The sequence below is a fragment of the Podospora pseudocomata genome, chromosome 7, assembly GCF_035222375.1.
Source record: "Podospora pseudocomata strain CBS 415.72m chromosome 7, whole genome shotgun sequence".
NCBI lineage: Eukaryota > Fungi > Ascomycota > Sordariomycetes > Sordariales > Podosporaceae > Podospora > Podospora pseudocomata.
In genome coordinates, this window is record NC_085891.1 from 3,591,781 (window position 1) to 3,614,282 (window position 22,502).

Below are 22,502 nucleotides of genomic sequence, written 5' to 3' on the forward strand. Positions count from 1 at the left end.
GGACCTGCCCTCTTCTCGACGGAAGCAACAATGGCAAAGACAACAACACCATGCATCGGACTGCAGCCGGCGGCATTTCTGCCCGCCAAGAAACCTGCTGCCTCCGTCGCGCTTGCAATCTCTTCCACTGACGATCGCGGCTCGAGGAAGAGTTTAAAGCTGGCCGGTCCTGCTCTGTCCACGCCATGGCCCGTCTGTCTGGTTGTCCCTCGACCTGCCTCACCAACGCTAACATTACTCAGACTCGACACTCTCAACACAGTTATATTCAGCCTCATACCCACGCTTGGTATTCTGCCGTTTTGCTCCTCGTCAACCTTATCCGAGCATCGTTACGGACGCCGTCAAATACCCCTTCCCCTTGTTGGCCACCATGACGATGATGCGGCTGTCCACGTTGCTCTCCCTTTCTGTCGGGCTGCTCCACTCAGGTGGGCAAGCCGCACCAGCCGACACCAGCAGACTGGCGCCCAGGGTACCTAACGGCGTGATCATTGAGCACTGCACTGTTCCCGGTACCGTGGCCCTCACGTTCGATGACGGTCCCTTCAGTTACACCGGCCATGTCCTGGACCTCTTGGACGCGTACGGTGCCAAGGCCACGTTCTTCGTCAACGGGGAGAACTGGTCTCACGGAATCGATGACCCCTCGACTACGTGGCCCAGCATCCTGAAACGCATGATTGCCTCTGGTCATCAGATTGCATCTCACACTTGGTCTCATCAAGACCTGACGTACGCCAACTGGGAGCAGCGAAGATATCAAATGCAGCAACTCGAGACATCCCTTCGAAATGTGATTGGCAAGGTCCCAACTTACATGAGACCGCCTTACGCCAACTGTGGAGGCGATTGCCTCCCCGATATTGAGAGCTTGGGGTATCACGTGGTCAACTTCGACGTCGACACCAAGGACTACCTTCACAACTCGCCAGGCACCATCCAGGCGGCGATAGATACTTTCTCGTGGGCGGTAAACTCTGGCGGCCAGTCATCATACCTGGTGCTCAGCCATGATGTACATCAAACTACCGCCGAAATCCTCACTCCCGCCATGTTGGAAATTATTCAGGAGAACGGACTGAGGGCTGTCACGGTTGGCGAGTGTTTGGGTGACCCGTCAAGCAACTGGTACCGCTACTAGCGGGCGGATGACGATTGATGACGCTATGAGCCAGGATATCTCAATGAGCGACGATCAAGATATGACGGGCAGGCGGCGGTAATGATGATGCTTATAACGGTTGTTTGGTCCTGGGCTCGGAATTTCTGATTCACATACTGTTGGTGGAACATGGTCTGCACCAAAGGGAACTTACCCTCTGTTCCTGGTGATTGACCGAAGCTTGAGGGGTTGTCATTGCTGTTCTTTAATCATTTATCTGTATCGCATAACTAAAAGTCCTAGTCGCCTACGGGTTGCTAATCCACACTCACTATAATATACTTTATATCGACATGTGTGCTGCAATTCCATTCATGGCTTTGATTTGGAACCATCCTAGAGGTTGTGAAGCAGATGTTTAATTTCCCTGACCACAAGTTCCGCGTCGTCCTTTTGTATAAAATGCCCGCATCCGCTGGCAACCTTCACTGTATTGGAATTTCCCGGGGTGTGGACAAGACGAAGGAGGCCATCATTATAACGTGACCACATTGGGTTCATAAAAGTGTTGATAACTTGCTTCAGGACAGCCATGGTGCCCTAGCAGAATTGAGGCACAGTGTTGTCAGTAGGAGAGTTAAACCACAACGGATGATTGCTCGGCTCAGGAAGTGTTTACTCACTTTCTCGCACTGCTCGGCGAACTCATCCCAGTCATGCCCGACGACGGTCAACAGCGGTGCCTTCTCGCTGGGCTTCTCATCTCCCGGTGCAGCTATAAGAGGGAGTGAGGGTCTGTCGGAAAAGGGCAACATCTCGGCCAGTTTTCTTCGGTCAAAATGTTCAGGGTTGGGAACCGTCGGGTGGAAGAATTTGCGAAACTGTGAACGCGTGTATCGCAATTCTTGCGGGGAGACGCCTTTGGGCAAGGAGTCTGGGTCGAAGCCAGCGTCGTCGGGATCTGGGAAGATGGAGACGAAATCCGTGTTGGCTATCATCGAATCCAGGAAGAGGTATGCCGATATCTGTGTTTGGTCTGCATGTGCGTGGGCGTAGAAGCGTGCCAGGGGGCAGCCAATGGAGTTGCAGACAAACACCAGACGGGTTGACTCCAGGTTTGGGAGGTGAGGTGACGAGCTGGTGAATTGTGTTAGGAGCTGGTGGAGCTCGGAGACGATGTCATGAGCGTCATGGCTGTAGGGGATGGTATTGGGGTCATCGGTTGGGTCGTGGTCCGAGTCTCCTTGGCCATAACGATCATAGGTTAATATCGTTGGAGGGTGCTGATTGTTGTCGGAGAAACTGGAGAGAAGGTGAGATATGGTCGGCGACCATGCCCTACGTGACAGAACCAGGCCATTAAGAAAGACTACCAGGACGTCTGAGAGGTTGCGACTGGTACTTGGTGAATGGGCGGAGAAGACAGATGCCCTGAGATACGCACTTGGTTTGGTGGTGAGGGTGATGTGATGTCTTCCATTGGGTAGCCACTAATTATGTGATGGTGTGATTAGAGGAAACCGGAATAAATAAGGTTTAGTGAAAACGCAAAGCAATGGGTCTATTCTTCCGAGCTATGAATATAGTTAGATAAGAGCTTGATACCAGTTTGGGGGGTATGAGGAGATCTGAATGACGTTTCAGCGGGGTATCTAGAGTCTACAACCTCACTTTAGGCTGCACATAAAACTCGTATGGAGGTTTATCACACTGGGATACCGCGGGGCCTTGATGCCGTCAACCATGCCCTTAATATTGCCTCCCATCAGCCCAACAAAACAACAGCATGGATTGCGGAGACAAAACAATGAACTGAATGCCAAGTATCCAGCCACGTCTTAGTCATTCAGTGGCCTCCGCATTCCTCCACTGCATCCTGCTCTACGAAAACCCATACCTATAATTACTACACACGTAGCCAAGCCCTAGCAGCCAATGACGTCTTGTTTGATTACCTCTCTTATCTACATCGACTTCAAACGTCGAGCTTTGCATCCCACCACCGCCATTTTCGCAGGGGTTTTCACCAACCTATCTATCTAACCTTGCCTATTGTCATTCAGTTCATCTATCACACAGTGACCATGAAAATTACAACAGTAGGAATCACCATCTTAAATGATCAGATCCTTTCTCTAACGACTTGTACACAGCTTTATGTCTATCCCATAAAGGCCCTTCGCGGCATCAAACTCAAATCAGCCCGAATCGGGCCCCAAGGCATTGCCCACGACCGGACTTTCATGCTCTTCCAGGTTTCTGAACCTGATGGGGAGCTCAAGAAAATGCAGGTCGATTCCCATCCACAATGCGCTCTTTTTGAACAAGAGCTCTCGGGTGGTAACATTTCGGTTCGATATCACGACCCAGAAATCCAAGATCAAGATGAGCAGCCGCTCGTGATCCCACTCACCGTCGACACTGCCACCCTCGCCAAAATAAACGTCAATCTTCATGGCAGCGCACCATCATCAGCCTACTCGATGGGATCACCCTATGAAGACTGGTTCTCTGCCCGGTTTGGCTTTCCTATCAGACTGGTCTACATTGGTGATGGGAAGAGGGCTGTACTGGGTGATACCCTCCCTCCTAAGCAGCATCAACAAACCACTCAGAATGGCAAGGGCGGTTGGCTATCATCTCTAACGTCCTATGTCACCGGAAGGGGTCAGGAGGGGAAGCCATGGATTACCTTCACTGATGTCGCACCTTTACTTGTGACATCCGAGTCGTCCCTACATGATGTCAGCGCTCGGCTGCCTGCTGATGAACCCATGCCCATGTATAAGTTTCGTCCCAACATCGTGGTCGATGGGCAGGGTGAAGAGGCCTGGGCGGAGGACTGGTGGGCTGAATTGACCTTCAACAACAAGCACAAGCTGCTCCTCACCGGGAACTGCGTGCGATGCGTGAGCTTAAATGTTGATTATGAAACTGGCAAGCCCGCTGTGGGAGAGCTGGGGAGTGTTTTAAAGAAGTTGATGAAAGACAGACGAGTGGATACTGGGTCCAAGTGGTCGCCTGTTTTTGGCCGATATGCTTTCCCTGCTGTAATGCAAGACAGCCAGGGTGCGAGTTTCGAGCTGAGGGTTGGGGATGAAGTGGAGGTCACCAAGAGAAATGCGGAGCGAACTGTTTGGGATTGGCCTGGGCTATAACTTATAACTGGTGAGAGAGGCTTCTATATTTCAAGGTATAACTGCAATATATTCCCGTGGAAGCGATGGTGGTATAATGAACTATGAAAATTGTGTAGCCATATTCAAGCCATCCTCGTTGTCGAAGCTTGACATATTCCGCCTGCGGAAGAAATACTGAGTGATGTGTCTTTGTTGAGGCACACCTCCGCGTCTCTCCCGACTGACACCGTCATCTGTCCAGATAGAAGGCGTGGGTGACGAGATTTGCCTCGGCGGTGGCACTGATTCAAACCGTTGCTTGGAGCTTGGAAATGGAGGGCGTGGGATACTCGGTGGTGATGCCTGCCGGGCGAACCTCAGCGGCGACACGATCTATCCTGTCGTATGGATAGACTTCAGGCTTAGGGTTGTTGGATCCAGGGCTGAAGAATCCCACGTCGGGATTGAAGTCGACTTTTATGCTTTGCAGTGGTATCTTACGGGCAATCGCGGCAAGAGCAAGCCCTCGCAACCAATCCTCATCGGCTTGGTCAAAGTTGGAGATGCCTTCTGAGCATTGCTGGTCAACCCCAGCCCATTGCCAACAGAACTTTCGCAAACGCGGGCCTAGCAGCTTCAAGTAGGTAACAGAGCCCACCACGTTGTTCTTACTCCACGGATCTGCGCCCACCCAATGCACCATAGTGTTCCAGCGTGAGAGAGAGAGGTCCTCCAGCAGGGGAAAGTCAGTCACGTCAAAGCTACCAAGCGCGCCTGTTAAGTAGGATATCTCGATTGAGCGAAGCGTTTCTTTGTGATGGGAGAGCAGGACGTGCATAACAGTCAAGTCAAAGGCTCGATGCCTGCGAAGCCCGGTGTTGTGGAAACGAGTGGGGGAATGAAAAGTGCTCAAGCTCCCTGAAAACAAGTAGAAAGCGCTGTAGATTGTCAGGGCTGTCTTCAAAGCAGCTGAGCGTAATGGAAGTGATGGCCGAGGAGCTCCGGTGGTTCTGGATGTGGGTCTGGTCAGCCTGTTTTGTATCTCTACAGGACAAAAAGAATACGAAGACGAGGTCTTGCCTTGAATACGCTTAAGGGGAACTGTGGGTATGTCGGCGCAACACTGTACAGTTCGAGGACTTTGAGACTGGGCATGTCGTTGATCATCTGGCAGACCGGCACAAGGCGGAGCGCATCCTCCATGCTAAGATACAACGACTCGAGGGCTGGCATCGCCATCGTAACTGTGCGGCGTTATGATACGCCTAAAACGGCGACACACTGCCAACAGGGCCACGGCATCTCGATATTTATCAGCATGGTTTAGATGGCCACCGCCAAACCGACCATGGTGGCGCAGTTCGTGAGTTGCCAAACTCGAGGATCACCACCAGAAGCTCGTCTGGTAGACTGATAAGCCCTATGCTGAGCACTCCATTCTGAACAGATGTAGCGGGGGTTTGGGGGCCTGACAATAATGAACTGACCAGCTTCAGATCGACCTAGAAGGGCATCGCGACCAGGTTTACGTCCAGCAAGATATCGGCATGGAGCCACCATTCTTGCTTGTCTGTTGCTCTTCCGTTCTTGGAGATGGTGTCCGAGTTGTTCTCAGAAGAAGCACGCTGAGAGAGAAGATATCATCAGTATTGCTGTTTGCTGTCTGTTCTGCCTGTTGTCAATGCGTGGTTGGGTCTGGTCTGGAAACAGGGAAGATTTACACGTTAGGTATTGGACATCACCAAAAGGGACAGTGCAACGGACCCCTGAGCCCTTTTCGCACTCAGTGGATCTGTGCGCGCAGTGGTGGCGGGACCCCACATCGAATTGCCGTGGGGACAACCCCCTAAAACGTGAACAGAAGAGCGTTGCTTGAAGGCGAAACAGCTATTGACTGAACCTCTCTTTTACCTTGGCCAACACCAACACCATATATTTCACCATTTTGTCTCATCATCATGGCTGTTGAGCAAGTGGAAGAGCCGCTGTGTAAAGCAATCCGAACCTCGGACGACAAGCCATGCACGGTGCCAGCCATTGAGACTTCCAACCGCAACCTCTTTTGCAAACTCCACCCAAAGCAATGCTATGGCTTATATCTGGGTTACCAAGAGACATACCAATGAGTTCATGACGCTTGCGGGAAAGAAATCCTCGTTTTTAATGGATACCAAGGCCTCTCTCAACACCATGTCGTTCGAAGGCATCCAGTCTCTGGAAGAACTGACCCAGGTCTATGAGTACCTGTTTAACCAGTTCGTCCTGGTGGGGAAAGCCATCAGGGCCCGAGAACTGCACCACAAACATTTTTACTCCAGGACATGGACTACGGCCACAAGGCTTTTCTAGACAAGCTCGTCAACACTCGCTACTCGATCCAAAAGGCACTGGAGAACCTCGAAAAGCGCACCGCTGAGCTTTTGTACGAAAAGAAAAAGTGGTACAATTGGGTTCGGGATGCTCAGGATGACCAAGACAAGAACCGGGAGAAGGAGCAGAAGAAGAGGTTCAAACAGGAGCACGCCCTGTTTCAACGCCACAAGCGCGAGTTGGAGGCTCGCCTTGCTGCTGCTAGGGCCAAGGAAGAGGAACGGAGCCAGGCTGCGTATTTGGAAGAGATTTTGACCGAACGCATGGCTGCCTCTGCATCCGAGGATAGTGAAGAGTCTTCGTGGGATCCTATCGAGAATGTAGTGGAGAACACCCGAGGACAGTACTTGGATCTCATACGCCATTTCCTGTGGATTGAGCCCCCTATCGTGGAGAACAAAGAGGAGGAAGTATGCGTTCATCCCACTCCTGCGGGAGCTCCCGGTGTGGGCGGCGGTGCGGAAGCCGCGATTGAGAAGGAGGATGAGATGACAGCAGCCGAAAAGAAGAAGGCTAGGAAGCGGGCAAAGAAAAAGTCGTCAAAGACGGCAGCAGCAGCACAGAACCAGGAAGCTGGCAGTTCGGTCGCGACAGGGAAATCCCAGCCACAGCCAGACAAGAGCAAGATAGAGAGCAAAGAGGACGTGAGAAAGCGGCTCAAGGAGGGCGTTGAAAAAGACTACAGCCATATCAATAGACCAATGCTCATAGGTACCGCGCAAAACCCAGCCGAGCTAGCCAAAAGAACAGCCCCTGTCAAAGACGAGGATTTTGTCAAACTCATTGCTGACATCACCGAGATTAAGGAGCTTCTGTTTTGTCGCCAGGTCATGTCACGCTCTGCGCTTCTCCCAGCTGCACTCAAAGCCAATAGTTTGGGGGAATTCCTCGCCGATCCTTCCATCTCCGACTCTGATCTCTTAGATCTCTGCATCCAGGTGGAACAGCCTAGTCTGCAAGCCCTTCGAGATGCCTGTGCCGATTTTGTGCGGGGGGATGAGCCAGACAAAGACGAAGATGACGAGGATGGTGAGGACGACAAGTACGGCTTAGTCACAGAATATATTCACCATCATTATCGCTACGGGGCTCTCGAAGACCTGTATCGCGAAGCCCTCAGCAGCATGTCCCGCAGAGTCCTTCGGGGCTCGGACAAACTCTTTAAAGACATTGCCGAGGACGAAAAACCCAAAGACAAGAAAATGAAGGTACAGATTTGGGGCTGAAGCATTTGGAACCACGCCAGTCAGCACAGCATGGCTCGAAATGGCTGGTTACACTTCTCCATCATGGCCAAGGACTGCGAGGTTCCAAAGGCCATTTCACTTTGCCGCAACTGAGATGATTTCTTTGAGCTCAACTGTCTGGCCTTGTGGCAGTGTTTCCCTGCCAGCAAATGAACTGGATGGAGCGGAAACTTCCTCATCGAAGAGCTGACGCAACATGTTCGTATCCCCGCAGCTACCTGCCGCCCCTTGCGCCCCAAACAATGCCTGCTAACCACCTAAACTAACATCGTAGGGATTCGTGCCATTCTTCATAGACCTGACAGCACAGCAGGAGACAACATACAACCAGCTTGGTACCACCCGTCGGAAAGTACTTCGAAAGCAAAGTCTTGTTGTGGAGGCGCGCAACTTCATATGTGCTCACATGAAACGCAACGATCCCGTCAGTCGGCGATTCATTCAGTACGCCCTCATGCGTCCTGACGAACATTTCATTCTTGTTCGAGATGGCAAGACTGGTCGCATTGGCGACGCGCCTGAAGACTACAACCGCTGGATCGTCCGATCGAGGTCGTGAGTGGGCGTTAGGCCTGGCGAGGGCTATGGCCGTCATGGGAACGATGGATGGGACCTCGAGCTTGAGGTAGATGCCATGTCCTTTGAGCTTACTGGGATGCAGTGCCAGTGGAAGTTCAGCTTTTCCGAATACTACGAGATTTATATCTGGGACTTCGCCCCAGGAAACGGCCTTGGCAAGATGTATAAGTACATCAAGGAGGTGAGTTCCCAGGCCCCTCGACGCAGCCGACTTCCCCGATGCTAACCGTCTGCACAGTGCTTGAGCAAGGCCCATCGTATCAGGGGTAACCGTGACAAGTACAAACACAAGAAACCCGTCATGGAGACCCTTACTCGCGAGCCAGACACCATGCGCGTTCGAAAGATTCAGCCTGGAGAAAATGTCAAGAGTTTGTACGATGAGCTTGCCGGACCTGATGCGCAGTTCTATGTTCGGACCAACCTGGGAAAGATGATCAGGACATGCCAGGACGTTCCACCTGGGTGCTCCCCGTACGAGTACTACAACGATACTGACGCTGCGGAAGATGCAATCCTCTTTGAGGAAGAACAGCTGGAAGGTGTGCAGAACATACCGTTTGTTGAAATATCAAACCCGGTCCAGCAACTGGAGTCCACTCATATGCCCTTGAGCATGCTGAACCACAAAGCCAATCAGCTGACGGGCGAAATGCCCGATTCTTTGGAAGAGATTCTCGGCGTCAGCCGGAAGAAGTTGGTGGAGAAGAAAGGCAACACGCCGTATGCTCCTGGGTCCGAAGAGTTCCCCTTTGAGGCCCCGCCCATCTGGCAGCAACAGCACGATATCATCACCGAGACACCTCTCACATCTCCCCGCGCCAAGCTGCTTACGTCCCTGGATTTTGCTTCAATCAAACTCAAAATCAGCATGGCAGAACTCGAGGAAACGGCCTGTGCACAGGAGATCATGGAGCGAGATAGATCCTACAGTATGCACGCCATCGTCTACAGCTCTTCACGGCACCATTACATTTGCTAACTCTGGCTCTCCCTACCTTAGTCTTCAAGGATACGTTCCATATCGGTGACCTCGAACCCGGGGCACAAGATCGATACATAGAGTCGATGAAGCTCATAACTGGTCTGCAGAAATACTAATCACCTCATCCTCGTCGCCATCAAGAATGGACATGGTTCTGCATGGAGATCCTCAACTGTCTCAATTTGAAGATCTACTACGATGTCTACGTAAGAGATCCCGCCAACCCTTGGCCTCACCGCTACATTCTACAGGACATCGTACAGGCATTCATGACCATGGGCTTGTTTTTCCCAAACGTAGAGGTAACGTCCATTGTACAAGAACATCCTGGATCCAGGGAGGGACAGGCTTTCAGGAACAGCAAGATCCTCGATCCGGAAGCTCGTCGTCAAGTGAGACCAGACGCGCGTACAAGAACCAGTTGTGCTTATCGGCCAAGGAAGTTCTGGGATGGGTGGGAAAATAAAGTCTATACAGGAGATGACCTGTACATTGACAAATTCCCATTTGATTGGAACATGGCCATCCGGCCCATCATCGCAAAGTGTAAGTTTTCCACTTTGTTTCTTTAGCCTGGCCTGCAGTCGTCTTGCTCACATGGCTCAATGAACAGTTTACCGAGCTGGCATGATTGGACCCGCGTGCGTCGAGCCTCGCCCCGATGTGGTCCCTGGATTCGCGACAGCAAACACGGAGCAGCACCGGCCAGATAAGCTCGATCTCTTCATCATGTACAGCAGCACGGACGAGTTTGTCCAAGGCATGCCCCCATCGTTCATCGACTACCGAGACTGGCCAGAGCTGCTGCCGGCCGCAAGAAGGTTTGCAGCGATCTACAAGACGAAGACACCACGGTTTGCCCTACTTCGCCTCTGGTCAGCTCCCCATTTCTACCCTCTCATGATGCTGCTGCCCATGCGGCAAGCCGTTTCATTTTTAGATCCCGTGAGGCGAGCTTGGGAGTGTAGTGTTTATTCCAAAGGACGTGCCCATGAGCGAATGGAGTGTACACAACACAACGATGTTGCGGCTCGGGTTCCTTCGTGAGCAAATGATGGGTCTCGGACCCGGTTTCCAAGACGCCGGTGGACAAATCCAGAGGCCGTTTATGGGCCGAAACGAAGTACAGCGCTAAAGACAAATTCAGTTATGGCTATTCTGAACTGGATGACAAGACCTTGCGCCGGGGCGATCTGATTTTGGTCATGGGAGGCGATGAGAAGGACTTGCTCAAATGGTGCACTGCTGTGACTTTGCCATGCAGACCAAACCGTGGCTGCGCGAAGCTGACCTGTGGAAGAGCTTCATCAACGTGGACTTGGCGTTCTTGGAGAGCCTAGACTCACACTGGCTGGAATGATTATGCTCGAAGCTTGATGTATGTTTGGGTATCAACTTGTGTGTTCCGTGCTTGGGATAGCCCTCAAGCCTTTTGAAATATCAACAGCAGGCTCTTCTTCGTACTGTTTGAAAAACGCACGTATGTATGTCGTAAGTCCTCATGAATACGAAGCATGAGTCACTCTGCAACAACGGGAATATCAACAGATAGATGTTTTGATGGTCTCAAATCCCCTTTTCTTTTATATACCAACCCACAAACCCCTCTAGTGTGTCAGGTCTTCTTCCAAACACTAATATGGAAACTCGGCCCCCCACAAGCCTCAAACACATCTTTTTGACCAGGACATTGAGCGTTGCAGCCCCAATCCGGCGCCCTCTTGAGTTTGTCGGCCGCTGACCCACAGAAGCACCGCCTTCCATTCGTAGTACCAAAGTATTGATAGATCCTATCTGTGCACTTATCTGCACAGATCTGGTTCGTCAGGTTTTCTTTGTCGTACTGGACATAGTCCGAGAGGACGCGATCAGAGTTGTCGTAATAGCAACCAAAGTAAGACCAGCCGGGGACGCTAACTTGAATCGTTTCGGTTAGACTTGCGGAGATGGGCAGAAGTGGTTGCTGTTGTTCTTGTGGGTGGGAGGTGCTCGTGTTGACTTGGGTATTAATGATTGATGGAAGCGTTCTTTCTAATTGAAGTACTTTGTGTCCCAACAGCCCGGCTACTACAACCAAGCAGGCTGTGACGAAGGCGAGGGAGAATGTCAAGATGGCGATAGGGAGGTCAAGACCGAGGACTTGTCTTTTCTTCTGAACTGTCGAGTGTGGCCGCGGTGGTAAGCTGCCGTCGTGGCGGTAAACAACGCCTTCGTCATCTTCGAGGTAATGTTTTTGATCTGGTTTCGCCCGCCATGGGTGCTGACCCGCACCCATGGAGCTTTGGTGATGGCAGCTATAAACCTCTGGGAGGGCATTCCCGTGGTTCTTTTCTCGGTTTGGAATTGGGAGATTTGATTCGAACTTGTAGTTATGTTAACTCGGAGCTGGGATTTCACGGCGAAAGGGGAGAAAGGGCCGAGACTTACATCGTTCATGTTTACTGTTGATTCTCCTGGGAGGCAGGTCTGGAGCTGGGAAGAAGCGAGAGGTAGAAAAAGGTAGGACAAGCTTTGTTAAAAAACCAGGTCTTCATTCTGAGATGCCTCACTCATACATGGATATCAAGACACTAGTCCCGATCAGCAACCCAGCCCCTGAGCTGACATTGATGCTGGCCCCCAACTCACCAAATCATCACACTCCTTCGGACTTATATTTAGTTAGCCTCGCATTCCTGATCCTTCCGCTCTATCAGATCGCAGGCGGAGCGCAAGCCTCAACTCTTCAACCTTTCCCAATCGCATTATTTCGCTATCTTGATTGGATTGTCCAACGCAGCGAGAATGTGCTGCGCCATCACCAGACGCCAGTTCATGTGATCGAGGCCTGGATGAGATTCCTGACAATGGCTCCATCCCAGCTCTAAATTCCAGTCACCCCAAAACAGAGGAACCATGAGTGGGTAAATTCGAGGGTTCAAAGTAATCCAAGTTGAAAAAGAACCCGGAACCACGGTGGCGGGTCGCCGTGGGTGGCAACCAGCAGGCCGTTTTGGCTTAGGCCACTCACCTGAGCCATTCAAAAGAAACCCTTTTTTTGACTGCCTTGGCTTCCTTGTCTTGCAAGCGACTGGCCTCCAGTTGATTGATGAGCATATGGCGGCCGCAGCTAAAGAGGATCTGCATCCTGTTCAGCTACGGGGTCGACAGTATTGACGGCAGGAGAACTATGGCTTTGGTGAGCATCCATGATCGACAGGCAGCAGAAAGTAGAGTTGATGGCCGGCCGAGTCAGTCAAGGTAGCCAACCCTGATGCAAGTAATTATAGAATGTCTCGAAGAACATTGCTTAGGTAGACTGGGTACCTAAGCATCTAGCCAAGACCAAATATGGACATTGGAGAGTGCCGCGTCGACAAGCCTCTTAACTGAATTGTTCTCGATGGCTCTGAACAAGAAACTCCGGGTCATCTAAAGACCTCCTGAACAAACCGCTGCACCCAGTCAGCGATTTTAGTCGAGTATAAGACGTTTCCGAACTCGGCGGCGTCTCCCTCGCAAAGATATTCGGCAAGCGTCGGAATTAACAACGCAGAAACTCTCGCCCAGCCAACGCTACGATCCTTTCCTTTCCTAGAGGAAGAATTCTTCAGCGGTGGACTATCGCCACTTACGAATTGCTTGCTACCTTCTTGCTGGCCTCCCACACTTTCCAGCTACCGAAAAGTAAGATTTCAGCCACGATTCCGGGAAAAATGGGGGGTGAAACCCTTCCGGTAGGGACACAAGGAGGACCTCGCCACCGCTGGCTGTGGTTTGGGGTGCAATCGCGACGTCATCATGGCAGCAGTCAGGGGTCATGGTGTAGTAGGAGACCCAGAGGTCTGCCCTACAACTAAACGGATGGAATGCAAGGGAAGACATGCGGTAATGTGTGGGAGATGAAGCCGGTTGGCTGCCGAAACGCCCGCTGCACCGAGAGTCTGAAGCCGAGACTAACCTTACCTAATGCCCTTGTGCATAAGGTACCTGCCTACGGAGAGGAAGGCAAGTACGGAGGGCCGGATTTATACAGGATGGGACCGACCCCACTGCCGACGCCGACAGCGCACCGGTTTTCTGGGTGGGAGCACCGTCCGGGACAGCCCGAGAACGGGTACCTGCTCCGTGCTTCACCTCCCGAGTCTGGCCTTTTCAGAGACCGACCAATCAGTTCGAGATGCCCTAGTATCTCCTGAAGAACGAGGGAACGGGGCGGCGGATATATGATAGACTGTACTTCTGATATATCTATTAGGTTGTGGCGACATCTGGGACATGTTTAGCCGGGTGACAGTATTGAGGCGGCATATCAATCCCTCTCGCTGGGAGAATTAGTTTACCTACCATGGGCCTCTGACGAAGGACCCCCCCCCCCCATATGTTGTACATTATGTGTGCGCAACCAATATCGGGCCATCCCACCCACTCTTGATGTGCCCAGTGGGATCTTTATGCATCACAGTTGGCCGTCACCCACGCAAATTACGTGCAGCGGCTGGAGATTGCAGCTTCTTCGGGACAGGGTCTCGACTAGCAGATCACGGGGTCATTTTTTGGGAAGGTAATAATCTTCTGGTTCAGGAACGAGGTCCATACCTATCAATGCCCACTTAGCGTTGATACAAAACAGGCCTGGTAGAATCACCAAGCTGCCGGCCATTCCTTAGCCCGCAAGAGCACGATGACTACAGGACTGCTGCTGCGGGAATTTGGAGAGACGGCAAGTCGAAAATGTGGTGGATTGGGCTACTCATGCAACCGGCGATGCAACTGCAGCTGGTTCGCATGCAAAGAGACGACGAATCAGCAGTTGGACGTTGCTGGATCCTGCAGCAGCATCGTGGAACCCTCCTCGCTTCCGTGCCTCCGTCTGCTGTACACCTGACCTTTTTGCTTTTCTTGAGGGAAGCCAGTCGTCCCACGGCACGGTAGGGCTCTTGGAAAAAGAGCCGCAGCTCAATCATGGTCGTTTATATTGACGGCCATCTGGCTTATGTGTGGATTCGGGGTAGAGTTGGGGATGCAATCTGGATCAAGTGGACCAAGATATCCGCCATCGTCATGGTTCTCGTTCGCTTCGGGGGCTTTTCATATCGGGTGGTGCGGCCCCAAGGGTAACGCGGCTGTCCCCGAGAGAGGTCAATAGACATCTACAGGATGTTCCCCAACGAAGGTAGAGGTGTGTGCCTTGGTGATATGGACATACATGATTGTACAGCTGGTGTGGTTGAGATAGACAGCCCATGCTATGGGTGAAGTGAAGCCGCTCTGAGAGGCTTTGGGCGTTCCAAGTCACTCGTGGGCTTGCGATCCACTGTCACTGTGTGGGGAAGAATGGAGTTGCTGCCAAGGCAAACCACCGACGCTTAGACCATCTATCTGTGAAGGTGGCTGGGAGCTGATTGAGCTGAAGGGTGAGAGTTGGGTACACCTGGTGACTTGCCATGGGCATGGGCTGTTGGAGAAAGCAGAGCCGTTGTAATATCAATCGATATGCCCTAGGCGTTTACCTCATTCATCTGTGTTGGAGGCGCACACATTGCAGGACTTCTTGAGGTTGGGGAAAATTGGGGGAGGGTACCCCTCCACGCCAAGCTCCTTTGGTAGGTGGGCGGGAGCTTTACCTTACCTACCCCTCCATCAAGGGGACGTTGGTCCTTTGGCGGGGTAGATTCTGCGTGAGCTGTGTCCTATCACTATCTGGCCAGTGCTCGCATTGTTGGTCGCTGATGGCTGGCTCAGACCTACGTACTATTGTACTCGCCGTACTCTTCATCTTTGGAGCAAGGCACCATGGTTCCAGAGCTCTTTAGGTGCGCTAACGAGGGCCGCTGAGTTCGCGATGCCGAGGTCTGTCCGGTTCTCAACTCTCAAGCTCTCCTGGCCAAGACCAACCAGCGATATTCTTCCGTAGGAGCCCTAGTGAATGCACCCAACTGGTGCTTGATTGGCTGTTTCATTTCGTCGGGAGCGTGCTAGACCTCCAGACTTCAGCCTGCGTGCCTGCGTGCCTGCTTCGATTATCTATTAGTATCTGCTTGGGTCAGGCAGCACCCCACGGTTTGTCAACCTCTGACCATGATCGGGCTGGTAAGCTTCCGAAAACAGCCACCGCTCCGTGGTCTGGCGTGTGTTTGTTTCGTGGGTTGGGCAGTGTCGCATCGCCGGTAGGGTCGATCGACCTAAGCCGCGGATATCCCAGCCAAACTTGGCTGGACATGCATGGAGGCGAAGAGCCACGGACGGCATTGGATGGCAGGGACTGCTTAATGCCTGGCCTGGTCTGTCCGAACACGATTCATGTCATCAGTTTTGCTTTTTAGCATTGTACGGACTGGAGCAGAAAACAAATCTGAGCCTGGCCAGGAGCTTGGTGCGTGGACTGCCATTTTATTAATAGAAACGCTCGTCCACAACATGTGGCGAACGGCAGCTCCCAGCTCCTAAGACCGCTACTTATTTCTGCTTTCTGCTTTCTGCTTTCTGCTTTCTGCCTCCTGCTTCGACATGCTTACACTACAAGATTCCAGGCTGAATTACCTGCTTGGTATCCGTACTGCGTAGATGCGAATGAGCGAGGGAAGCATGCGGCTGTATCCGTACGAGTTGTAAAGTAACCTTGAGCGGTGAGCACTTTACCTTCCCACCTATGAAACCACGGAATGCCCCCTTGTTCTGTCTACTGTTCCCGTGTAAAACAACTGTACTGTGCTGGCTTCACACGCCGAGAGATGTCTGTTGAACGCAACCAACAAGGCTTGAAGGTCTCTCGAAGCTCCAGAGCTGGGAGCTGGGCACTGGGCTTATTTGAAACTCTGCCGTGACACCGTGCAGACAGACAGAAGGTGGGCGGCCCACAGGAGTTGCATTGCGCTAAGCTGTGGTGAGAAACGCGTGTGATCAATCACCCTGGACCGCAACGGCCATGGCAGGCTCATGAATTTATGTTTGGCAGGGGGTTCTGGATAGAAATGGGCGAGGTGCAGATGAGCTCGAAATTGAAACCAACTCTGCTAAGGAAGGCATCGGACAATCTGTCTTATCTATCACACACGATACTCGTGAGAGGTTGCTCTCCAAATGGAAGCTCTGAGTCACTGTGCGAGAACGTCTGCGCAGAGACTGACTTAGCTCGGCAAGGTCCCTGTCATTTTGCAGGGTCTAGCGGGTAGAAGAAGTAGAGACAACCACCAAGAGACTCGGAGTGGTTATTCTTCTTGCGCTCGGTTCAAAGTATCGGATAAGTATCCCTCTACCAGCCCTGGAGTTCCAAGATTTCCTTGTTAGATCAGTTGCGCCTTTGGCCAAGGAACACCACCCATCGCTTGACCAGGCCCTAACGGGGCATGCTGGTCCATCGATTCCTTAGCTCTCTCACTACAGGGGTGAGCTTTTCCATTCCGCACTGTGTCATTGTGTCGCCGTGTCGCTGTGCCGCTGGTGTCCGTCACTGCCTGACAGTTGGATGGGACCCAGTTGACGGCTGTCCAGTCCCCCAATCATTCGCCGCATGGCACCGGGACGATCTGGGATTCTGGACAGACAGACCTGAGAGGGAGACCTGAGACTGTCATCCATGGCAGAAGCTCTCTGTCTGTCTTGCTCAAGCCAGCCTTTCCTCGTCTTCACCTTATGAAACCGCCGCCTTCACCTACCTCGATTGCTTGGGCTGATGCCAATTGTAAACGTCGGGTTCCTCGAGAGTGTGATTTCAGCAGACCAGCGGGTATACGAAGCTATTTGGACCCTCCAAGAATCCAATTGCGTCCCGTCGGGATAGCATGCGATAGCCTGCTTCACTGCCCTGTTCCCGTCCCTCCCCACCGCTCCGCTGCTGCCCGCCGCCGCCCGCCGCTGTCGCTGCCTCCTCCGTGTCTGTCCCCCCCACCCCTCCAATCTTCAGCGTGCTTCTACTCTGTTCTTGCCTATTGTTTCCCTCGACCACACCCACGCAATCTCGACGCTTCCGACTTGTCTCTGCCTTTTACGCTGTCGCCAGAGTCGTCTGAAGCCTGTAACCCATTCTCGGTCCCACGGACGATGACTGTGTCGAGTGACGCTGGCAGTAAGCTTGAGGGTGTCGCCGCCATGTCCAATTCCGCTGCCTCTGCGTCGACCACTGCCGCTGGCGGCACTGCGCCCGTCGGTGATGAAGTTGGTATGTTTTTCCCCAATGATGTCGTTCCGACCATCCGGTCTCGATTGAGTCCTGCAAAACTGACAAGTGCTCCCTTTGGTGGCGAGAAAAAAGCCTCAACAATCACGGTCAACACCAAGGTTCCCGCAGCCAGTTTCCCGACGCCCAAGACCGACAAGCCGCGCCCTCATGTTTGCGGCACCTGCCAGCGCTCGTTCGCTCGGCTGGAGCATCTCAAGCGCCACGAGCGCTCGCATACCAAAGAAAAGCCGTTTGAGTGTCCCGAGTGCACGCGTTGCTTTGCTCGCCGCGATCTGCTGTTGCGACACCAGCAGAAGCTCCATCAGACCACGACTCCTTCCTCCCGTCCACGTAATCGTCGCGAGAGCGCCAGCGGGGCCGCCCCCGGTGCCAGCCGTGTCCGCAAAAACAGCATCGCAGGTCCGAGTGCTGCTGCCGCCGCCGCCGCTGCCGCCGCCAACAGCAATGCCGCGTCCATGAGACCGCGCGCCAACACTATCAGTCACATCGACAATGCTGCGATGCAGAACATGCTGGCAACGAACCTGCAGGTCCAAAGGGGAATCCAGCCTACGCACAGCCGTCACGCTAGCCTCGTTGGTCTGCCCATGAGCAACACCTTTGACACCTATGGCATGGCTGCCGCTCTGGCGCAGCGAGGGGCTCCTCATGGGCTTCCCAAGCTGGAGACTCACGGCATCAGCATGGACTTCACCGGTGGTCTGCGGACAGCGCCTCCTCTCCCATTCAATCCCGAATTCGAGTATGACAACCTGTTCTTCGGCCCTGCCACAAGCTCGACCATCAATCCAAATGCTCTGCACTACAGCGACTCGCCGCCGCCAATGTCCATGGACCCGTTATCCCCCTTCGCACACGGGCTTCCCGACATGACGGGTACCCAGCAGCTGGATGATGGATTCGAGTGGTTGAACGGCTTTGAAAACCAAATGTCATTCAACAGCGGCCCCAATGAGAATGCTGTGGACGGCTCATCACCCTCAGCCATTAGCACCACCAGCCAGAGCGGCATTAGCGATGTCATGGTGGACGGTTCCAACCACCAGTCCGTTTCGACTGTGGTTTGGCAGCCCTCTATCATGGGCCCACCGCAGATGGGCAACCCCTTCTCTCTCGACATGGGCGGCTCGGTGTTCCCAGACCTTTTGAGTGGCGCCCCCCTCTCGCCGCAACCGCCACCAGCTGGTAAGGCCATCGGCGATGGCTACTTTTCGACACCTCCTCCCTCTCTCAGCTCGCTGAGTCCATCGATTCTCTCAGGCTTGAATGGTCCAAACCTGAGTCAAACTCTTAATATGGGTGCCGGTCCGGAGACGCCGTCCTCGATGAATGGTAGTAATCATGGCACCTTACCCGTCTCGACAATCACTGATTCAACAAGAAATGCCATCCTAGGTGCCCTCTCGGCCTCCCAGGCGTCCGCCTTCGGCACGCGAAGATACTCCTTTGCGGCGTCGAACTCGCCATTGACCGCGCAACCGCCGACGAACACCAGCAGCTCCGATCAGAACAGCAGCAGTAACCTCCCGAGCACGCGAGACCTTCAGCGATATGTCGGGGCCTATTTGCGCTACTTTCACCCCCACCTGCCGTTTGTCCACGTTCCGACGCTTTCGTTCGAGACCTTGCCGCAATCAGCTAACGGTCGAAACAGCGGCATTGGCGGGAGTGGGTGCTTGCTTCTTTCCATGGCGGCAATTGGTGCCTTGTTTGAGTTGGAGCATCAGGCGTCGATGGAGTTGTTTGGGTTGGCCAAGAAAATGATCCAGTTGTACCTCGACGAGCGGAGGAAAGCGAACGTAAGAAAGGCAGAGTCTATCCGACGAACTCCCCTGTCGGACCAGAATTCACATCAGCAGGACCCTTCCGTCGAGACTCCCGTGTGGTTGGTACAGGCAATGCTTCTGAATGTCGTGTATGGTCATAATTGCGGAGACAAGCGGTCCGGAGAGATAGCGACCACCCATGCCGCTGCGTTAGTAAGTCTTGCGCAAGGAGCCGAGCTCTTGCGGGCACCGCGACCCGAGCCTGCCAAAGATGTTGACATGATGGATGTGGATGCCGCTTGGAACGGAACTGCGAGGAAGGAAGCTGACGAACAGGTCGAGTGGCTGCGCTGGAAGGCGGCCGAGGAAAGAAAACGTACTCTCTATGCTGTCTTTATCCTTTCTAGTCTTCTGGTGTCGGCATACAATCACACTCCGGCTCTGACCAATTCCGAGATCTACCTCGACCTGCCCTGCGACGAGGAGTTCTTTGCTGCTGAGTCTGCCAGTGTCTTCCAGTCAAAAGGCGGCGCCCCCGCGGCAAACCGTAATCGCATGACGTTTCATGAGGCACTGGGTGAGCTGCTCCGCACAAACGAGAAGGAGCAGAAGAATCTGGCTCTCAAGAACGTTCACCAGCCGTTTGGCACAGCGGTTAATATCAACGACCTGCCCAAGAGCAACCTGAAACCTAGCAGCTTTGGCTGTCTGATCCTGATCAATGCGTTGCACAATTACATTTGGGAGACGCGCCAGCGACACCACAACAAGGTGTGGACCAACGAGGAGACGGAAAAAATGCATCGGCACATCGAGCCAGCCCTCCGGGCCTGGCACGCGGCCTGGGCAAGTAACCCTCACCACAGCCCAGAGCGTCCCAACCCTTTTGGCCTGGGCCCTCTCTCCGCCGACGCCATCACCATGCTTGACCTAGCCTATGTGCGCCTCTTTGTAAACCTGTCACGGTCCAAAGAGAAGTTCTGGCAGCGGGACTGGGACGGCATGGCCGAGGAGCTGGCAAGAGGGTCGGAAATCATACAGCATGCTGAGCATTCTCCGGCGTCCAACACCGATTCGGCCGCCACGGAGCAGTCAGATGCATCTGGAGTAAGCCCACACTTTGTCGACTCCCCACTAACGCAAACCTCATCTCCTGACTTTGCCGCGTCCAAGTTCTCGCAGTCTGGGACAATCAACCCAGCTGCCGTGACACAATCCCAGCAGCAGCAGCAGCAGCAGCCTTCGGGCACTCGATCCACAACGCGCAGGGAAAAGCATCTGCGGAAAGCAGCCTTCTTCGCCGCCGAGTCCCTCTCGGTTTCGGACAAGCTCGGCGTGACTTTTGCCAATCTGACCAGTCGCGAATTGCCGCTGCAATCGACTCTCTGTGTGTTTGACTGCGCCCAGGTCTTGGCAGAATGGGTGGCGACGTTGCAGGACCGGGTTGGGCGTTATCTTGGGATTCTGGGCCGAGACAGTGTTGATCTCACACAGGTACCTGCCATCATGCTTCTTGAAGAGGAGGACCTGAAACTGCTGGGCAAAATCGACAGCATCATTCGTGGCGCCGAGACGAAGATGAATCAGGACATGGCTGGTGGCGATGCTGCGGTGACGGGCATGGATGGCAAGCCTCATCTCGGCGACAGTCCCGGCTACGCCGCGAATCTGCTCAGAGTCACTGCCTACATGTTCGACAAAGCCGCTGTATGGCCAGGTGTGTACAGAACCGTTCCTTTCGTTGCCAACCGTGAACCTCTGCTAACTAAACGGCCTGTAGTAACTCGCCTGATCACCGCCTGCCTGGAAACTCATGCTGGTCATATGCGAGTGCGCGCAGAGAAATCGGTCATGGTCCACGAATGAACTTTTGGTTGCAGCCTTGCCGACTGGCATGAGATTGACTGCAGGGCTCGGGTGCTGTAGCCCCACGTTTGCGTTATGTTACGACCACCATTTCTGTACGACATTGATACCCTTTTATGTTCTGTCGGCTTTCATATCTTCATTCATGTTGTCTGTACACTTACACTTTGCCGCTCCATCATGGCATCCTCGACTTCAACAGTCTTACTAGGCGGATGGATCCAGAAGGGAGATGAGGGGGATGGCATGATCTTTTGCGGTATACGGTGCCTGATGGCCGAGGTGTGCTGGTTGGCAGGCTTCACTTTTGCGGAACTAGCTCTCTCCTAACACTCCCACACGAGCACAGTCCCAAAAGCCATGCGCGGCTCGGCCTTTTTGCTAGGACAACGCGGGTTTTCTTTCTTTCAAGGCATGGTATGGGGAGGAAAGGGGGGCGGGGGCGGGGCGTATCTCGTTTACTTTATTTCCCCCAACACATATGATGCTGTATGGAGATCCAAGGGGCAAAGATTCACAATCATATTGTCTGGACACGACGACGCGCTATGAAGATGAAACAACATTACTTACGAATTTGACGGGATGGGGGCGCTTGGGAAAAGGTTTAGGGAAAGGTTTTGGAGGGGGAAATCGGTTCAACTCTGGGAGCTTGTATCATTTAAACAAGGACACTCGCTGGTTTGGCTGTGGCTGGCCAAGAAGGAAGCCGAGCAGGCCCAGGAAGAAATGGTCCTAGTGGTTTTCCCTCGAAATAAGGGATTTGTGTCGGGTACAGTAAAATAGTAAAAGTAGAGAGGGGAGAGACAAAATCAGAGAGCAATAAATGTGTGCCTGAATACTATCTTGGCGAATCTGAGACCCTTCTTGCATAACGGAAAACGGCTGGTAGGGGTTCACTTTTAGTGTGAACAGTTCAGACGGTTAGTACCCATCACTCGCAGACAGGTGAAGCCGATTGGTGGTCGGTTGGAGAAGAGACTCGAGTCGGGAGAAGGGATGATGTGTACAGCAACGGTCTTGCTGTACCGTTGTAGACAAGTTCTCAAAAAGCGTGGCTCCTTGTTGGCGTTGGGTTTGCCGTCTGCTGGGATTCCGCCTCGGCGCCCCCCTTTCTTAATTTTTTTTGTTGGCAAGTGTGGGGTGGACATGTGAGCTGGTGTTGGGGAAATCGGGAAACCCCTCTTCGTCGAGCCAGTCGGAGTGAAGCGATTGCAGCAGCCCAACCTGGTTGAAACTGCCAATTGGGATTTCGATGTTCATGGTGCAGATCCACATGGAGGCCAGATGGTTTGAAGATCCAG

The 22,502-nt window shown here is 53.1% G+C and overlaps 8 protein-coding genes across 8 annotated transcripts; 6 read left to right on the forward strand and 2 right to left on the reverse strand.

Annotated features, from left to right (window-relative positions):
- Window positions 1–310: 310 nt before the first annotated feature.
- On the reverse strand, window positions 311–2,785 carry QC762_701490 (uncharacterized protein). The gene is made up of 3 exons (XM_062893011.1): window positions 2,743–2,785; window positions 1,789–2,666; window positions 311–1,705 (listed from the first exon to the last, which is right to left on the reverse strand). Exons 2-3 carry the CDS (start codon window positions 2,101–2,103, stop codon window positions 1,502–1,504), a joined length of 519 nt encoding a protein of 172 aa, XP_062739887.1. The 5' UTR covers window positions 2,104–2,666; window positions 2,743–2,785; the 3' UTR covers window positions 311–1,501.
- Window positions 374–1,144, forward strand: QC762_701500 (uncharacterized protein; the record flags this gene model as incomplete). The annotated part of the gene is made up of 1 exon (XM_062893012.1): window positions 374–1,144. One exon carries the CDS (start codon window positions 374–376, stop codon window positions 1,142–1,144), a length of 771 nt encoding a protein of 256 aa, XP_062739888.1.
- A 2-nt stretch (window positions 2,786–2,787) lies between the features above and the next one.
- On the forward strand, window positions 2,788–4,284 carry QC762_701480 (uncharacterized protein). Its single transcript, XM_062893010.1, has 2 exons — window positions 2,788–3,204; window positions 3,259–4,284. The coding sequence occupies exons 1-2, from the start codon at window positions 3,190–3,192 to the stop codon at window positions 4,261–4,263; spliced, it is 1,020 nt and encodes a 339-aa protein (XP_062739889.1). The 5' UTR covers window positions 2,788–3,189; the 3' UTR covers window positions 4,264–4,284.
- A 2,130-nt stretch (window positions 4,285–6,414) lies between these two features.
- Window positions 6,415–8,400, forward strand: QC762_0114980 (uncharacterized protein; the record flags this gene model as incomplete). The annotated part of the gene is made up of 3 exons (XM_062884342.1): window positions 6,415–6,489; window positions 6,543–7,802; window positions 8,116–8,400. The coding sequence occupies 3 exons, from the start codon at window positions 6,415–6,417 to the stop codon at window positions 8,398–8,400; spliced, it is 1,620 nt and encodes a 539-aa protein (XP_062739890.1).
- A 75-nt stretch (window positions 8,401–8,475) lies between these two features.
- QC762_0114990 (uncharacterized protein) lies at window positions 8,476–9,521 on the forward strand (the record flags this gene model as incomplete). Its single annotated transcript, XM_062884343.1, has 3 exons — window positions 8,476–8,601; window positions 8,659–9,352; window positions 9,424–9,521. 3 exons carry the CDS (start codon window positions 8,476–8,478, stop codon window positions 9,519–9,521), a joined length of 918 nt encoding a protein of 305 aa, XP_062739891.1.
- A 42-nt stretch (window positions 9,522–9,563) lies between these two features.
- On the forward strand, window positions 9,564–10,939 carry QC762_0115000 (uncharacterized protein; the record flags this gene model as incomplete). The annotated part of the gene is made up of 2 exons (XM_062884344.1): window positions 9,564–9,951; window positions 10,019–10,939. 2 exons carry the CDS (start codon window positions 9,564–9,566, stop codon window positions 10,450–10,452), a joined length of 822 nt encoding a protein of 273 aa, XP_062739892.1. The 3' UTR covers window positions 10,453–10,939.
- QC762_701470 (uncharacterized protein) lies at window positions 10,925–11,680 on the reverse strand (the record flags this gene model as incomplete). The annotated part of the gene is made up of 2 exons (XM_062893009.1): window positions 10,925–11,010; window positions 11,065–11,680. The coding sequence occupies 2 exons, from the start codon at window positions 11,678–11,680 to the stop codon at window positions 10,925–10,927; spliced, it is 702 nt and encodes a 233-aa protein (XP_062739893.1).
- Window positions 11,681–16,918: 5,238 nt separating this feature from the next.
- On the forward strand, window positions 16,919–22,121 carry QC762_701460 (uncharacterized protein). The gene is made up of 3 exons (XM_062893008.1): window positions 16,919–17,545; window positions 17,639–21,049; window positions 21,113–22,121. The coding sequence occupies exons 1-3, from the start codon at window positions 17,020–17,022 to the stop codon at window positions 21,196–21,198; spliced, it is 4,023 nt and encodes a 1,340-aa protein (XP_062739894.1). The 5' UTR covers window positions 16,919–17,019; the 3' UTR covers window positions 21,199–22,121.
- Window positions 22,122–22,502: the final 381 nt, after the last annotated feature.